At 42.6% G+C, this 4848-nt stretch overlaps 1 protein-coding gene across 1 annotated transcript; it reads right to left on the bottom strand.

Moving 5' to 3' along the window:
* Positions 1-965: 965 nt before the first annotated feature.
* On the bottom strand, positions 966-4462 carry LOC105887328 (uncharacterized protein FLJ45252-like). Its single transcript, XM_023515269.1, has one exon. It carries the CDS (start codon positions 4232-4234, stop codon positions 3323-3325), a length of 912 nt encoding a protein of 303 aa, XP_023371037.1. The 5' UTR covers positions 4235-4462; the 3' UTR covers positions 966-3322.
* Positions 4463-4848: the final 386 nt, after the last annotated feature.

The raw sequence follows: 4848 nt of genomic DNA, 5'->3' as shown, positions 1-4848 counted from the left end.
TTTGTTCTTTTATGTTAGTCTTTTGGTGTACAGTTGTTGGAAACACTAATTCCCTACTAACTGACAGCACCCCATGCACCCTGATTCTCCTTAAAATGAAATCTTCCAAATTTCCAGACTCAGAACCACCTCTGGCAAGAACATTTTAACTTTAAATGATACATTTACCTCATTAATCTAAAGACGACCAGTAGATAGAGAATAAAATCCTACTGTAATACGAGTCTGCAGAATTCACAGTTATTAACTAATAATTATAATCTACAGGTGAACATATTTTCATCACTGATACAAAAAAAAACCTAAAGTAAATTGCATGTGTCTATGCTCAGTACCCTATTCAAAGAAGGTATATAGAGTCTCCACCTATCATGTCTCCAGTGAGCATTAAAAAAAGGTTACTAGCCCATGTTTGACAAGTATTGAACTGAATAATAAAAACACCATGATTTTTTATTTTAAAAATGCATTTGAGGCTCGGTGCCTGTAGCTCAGCAGCTGGGGCGCCAGCCACATATATGGGAGCTGGCAGGTTCAAACCCAGCCTGGACCTGCCAAACAGTAATGGCAACTACAACAAAAAAATAGCTGGGCATTGTGCCAGGCACCTGTAGTCCCAGCTACTTGGGAGGCAGAGGCAAGAGAATCAAGACTTAAGCCCAAGAATTTGAGGTTGCTGTGGGCTGTGACACCACAGCACCCTACTGAGGGTGACACAGTGAGACTTTGTCTCAAAAAAAAAAAAAAATACATTTGAAACATAAAAATCACATGACTTTTTTTCTGATTTGTACTTCTTCTTTTTTTTTTTTTTTTTTAGAGAGTTTCACGCTGTCTCCCTGGGTGGAGTGCTGTGGCATCATCGTAGCTCACAGCAACCTCAAACTCTTCAGCTAAAGTGATCATCTTGCCTAAACCTCCTGAGTAGCTGGGACTACAGGCACCTACCACAATGCCTGGCTAGTTTTTCTATTTTTAGTAGAGATGAGGTCTCGCTCTTGCTCAGTCTGGTCTTGAATTCCTGCGCTCAAACAATCCGCCTGCCTGGGTCTCTCAGAGTGCTAAGATTATAGGCATGAGCCACTAACACCGGCCTCTAATTTGTACTTTGATAATTAAAATAGCCACTTGACTGGGAAGGAATGATCAAATAACCAAAGGAAAAACATTTTATAGGGCTGATATACAAGTAATATTGAATATTTGGATGAGTTAATTAGAGCGACCTCTCACTTTTAACCATTTCTAATTTGAGGTGGGAACACTCTCCAAATATTCTTAGCCTCTTAGGCTTTGGGGGGCTTCTCCAGATAAGGGAAAAATTTGTGGTACAGAGTTCCATGTACATTAGCTAGAATTATTCATTCAACTAGAAAGACAATTTTGTATCCACTGTTACACAGAAAAATCAGAATGATAATTGGGAGAAGGCAAATCCTTAGAACAAACATTTATCCTCCACCAAAGTGAAAGATATTCTAGTACAACTGAGACCTCAGTAGGAAAATCCCTGCTGGTAACCCTGACACAGTGCCAATCATCTTTTATCCTGGACATTTGAAATAGGTAGAGACTAACCAAAAAAGAAAAAAGTGCTGAATAGTTGTTGTTATTTTATAGCCAAGATCCCTGAACTTTAAAGAGTATCAGATCTACTCAATTTCAACAGAAATTGACATTTAGGCTTGATTCTTGGATGAATTCTAATAATTCTTAAATTGTTAATCTGGCATGGTAAACAGCTCTGGGAACTTCTCTAGCTAATGGAGAAATCACTAACATGTACTAGAACTGACAGGATGCTTTCAAGTTGAAACTTGAGGCAGTGACTCTCTCCATGAAGTCGAACTTCCTTAGCAGAAGTCTTCACATTCAGACATAGGTATTATTTTAAGGCACTAATAATAAAAAGAATGGAAAAAGGGAGGAATGTCTGTCCGGAAATAAAAGACATTTTCAAAAACCAAGTCAGTCACCTGTCTGGCCTACTTCAACATCTGAACAGGACGGAGAGTTTAAAAGCTCTCATGGCTGATTCAGCTCTTTTCCACTCTGTCAGACAGACTTATTTGTATGTCTCAGATTTACATTTCCTCAAGAGGCAACAGAGAAAGACAGCAAGGATGTGGGAAAAAACAAAAAGCAAACAAATCTACTTTGTAGCCTAGTCTTATGATTAATGAATTGCATAATGATGGCACCGAGTCACACTCAGTGGCTGAAACTGTAACAAGGTTCAAACTATAACAAGGTGCTCTTTTCTATTATTATGAGGGAAAACTGTATAAGGATAATAAATTTTTCACAATTGGGCAAATGGAATTTATTAATGGCAAAGAGCAAATTCTGGAGAAAAAAGTCCACTCTAAAACCTCAGTTCCAGCAGGACCTCTCTACATCTTTCACTGAATTCAATCTTGCCATGAGAAGAAAACTAAATAAATAAAAACGGCGTTCAAGTCCGGTGAGCAGACAAATGCTAGTAAATGAGTGATGTGATTGCAGAGGCAGGTGCAGTGGGACAGGATTTACTTAAAGGAGAAATGCTTCCTGTGTGCACACACACACATGCACACACATACCCATACCTGTACACTCAGGCCAATTTAAAAAGCATGTATGTGGATAAGGCCCTGCCAACATGGTCAGGCACGAGCACAGTTACCCCATTGCCAAGTATTTCTACATAGGAAAGGACCTGATGCACATTACACGCCCGCAGACACGCGTGCACGGCGGCCAGCCTGGCTCACACAGGCTCAGATCCAGAGAATCCTTCTAGACCTGCTGCTTCTATCAGAATGGTTAGTAGCTGTGGGATTATATTCTTCTTGATGTGCAGGATTTTATCTTGCTTTTCTTTCCAGAAATCTCTCCTTTCCAATAGTATTAAATCAAGCCCTGGAGGGAATAATCTTGATTCTTCAATGGTCATAACTTAGAATAGGAGCTACGGGAATTAAAACTAGCAATAGTAATGGCCCCTGTGGGGTGGGGATGAAGTATTTCTGGATTTAAACAGTTCCTGGGCGAAAAAAAAAAAAAAAAAGCAGAGTTCTGGGTGGAGTTGGGAAACTTCCATGAAGGAGATGGAAATGTCTGAAAATCGATAAATCAACATAAACAAAATAAATGAATACAACTTACAGGGGTTTCAACTACATATCACTGCAATTAAGTTTGCTGATTGAAGTTCTGTTCTGATGCAGGGAACTGAAAGATAATAATTGATAATATTTCTTTTCAGAAAGACTCAGGTGGGAGTGACGTGGTGGGCATTGAGGCTGGAGTGAGACAGAGGCCTAAGGCTCAGGTCTTACTTCTAAGGTTTCTGCTTGCCTGACTTTGAAGGGAAGGGTGCTAAAGCAAAGGGATCAGCAGCTGGCAGCTCCGTAGTCCTGGAGGAAAGGGGTGTAATGGAAACCGAGCCAGCTATTGACTGCTTGTTGGTCTGTGAAACAATTTTGTAGGCAGCAATGGGCTGGGCCTCTGGAGTTGGCTCATCTTCTGGGCTATAGTGACGGGAATATTTGGATAAGGACTGGGGTCGGAATGATTTGCTAGCCATGGGGCCTGAAACACCTTCTTTCTGGAGCTGAGGTCCTTTGTTTCTGTCATTAGGATAGCTCCCAGGTTCCAGGGAGGATCCCTTGGGAGAGATGCTGTCAAGATGGTCTGCTGCTTGCATAGAAGGGGAGGGGAGGTTAGACTGTTGCGCAAAACCAGCCATACCATACTGACCTCGTACAGAGGTGTACACAGCTCTCTCAAGGCCTGAGAGCAAAGGGGTGTCACCTGTCTGACTGAGGAGACTGGCTTGTGCAGGCAACTCCTGGGAGGTGCTCTGGACAACAGTTAACTCCTCCATGCTCCTCTTCTTAGTAAATGGGGCTCTCAAAAATACATCTGCCTCCTCCAGCTGGGAAGAAGCCACACTGCCCTTGGAGACAAATGGGGCTTTGGAGAAAATGTCTGTGTCATCAGTTGGAAGCCTGGAGCTCCTGAACGGGGCTGTGGCAAAAACATCTGGCTCACCGAGACCATCAGTGGTTGGCTGTGTGGGAGCAGGGAACTGGTTCTTTCTTCCACCTTGTGCTGTCTTTGCTTGGTCAGTAGAGACTTCTGGAGGACTGAATGGAGTGGCTCCCCCCAGCTTCCCCTGGAGTGGCCTGCAGCTCTCATCCTCTTCTTCAGACTCCATAAGAAGAGGTCGAGACCCACTGCAGTCTAGCATGTCTCCCTCAAGGTCCGTCCCTTCCTCTTCACTACTGTGGAATGAGCTGTTGCTTGAAGGGCCATCTCTGGCCAAGTAGTCAGATTCTAAGTTGTTCTGAGTCTTTGCGTCAGGTACTCTGGATGGGTCTGGATACAGAGGAAGGCCTTTAACACCCGTCGATTCTTTAAAGTGCTCTACAGTTATTACAGGACAGGGATTGGACTCTCTCTGGAGACCTAGAAAAGCATAAAAATGCAGAATTAATGTGTAGGTCAGTTTAACTCATTTTGGAACATTTAATGCTCAACCCGCGGGACGAAATAATAGATGTTGAAAATGGAAAAGGAAAAACAGAAAAAAATAAAAGTCAAGGAAACTGCACACAAACTGGAACACAACCAATCACTATCTCACATTTTGGAACATGATAGGCACAAGGTACAGGAAAGGAGATGAAGATGTTAGGCACACAGACATTCAGCGTAACTATGCAATGCTCCTACTCGCGGGGCCAGGCACGGACACCTGCTCTACCTGGCGCTGGCTCGTAATGGAATGAAAACAAACCCAGTCACTCATCGCCACATATACCATGACAGTTTTGGATTATGTAGAAGCACTGTCTGGGGATG

The sequence above is a fragment of the Otolemur garnettii genome, unplaced genomic scaffold (genome assembly GCF_000181295.1).
Source record: "Otolemur garnettii isolate 467f Iridium unplaced genomic scaffold, OtoGar3 scaffold00068, whole genome shotgun sequence".
Classification (NCBI taxonomy): Eukaryota; Metazoa; Chordata; class Mammalia; order Primates; family Galagidae; genus Otolemur; species Otolemur garnettii.
This window is presented reverse-complemented; position numbering and strand designations above follow the sequence as displayed.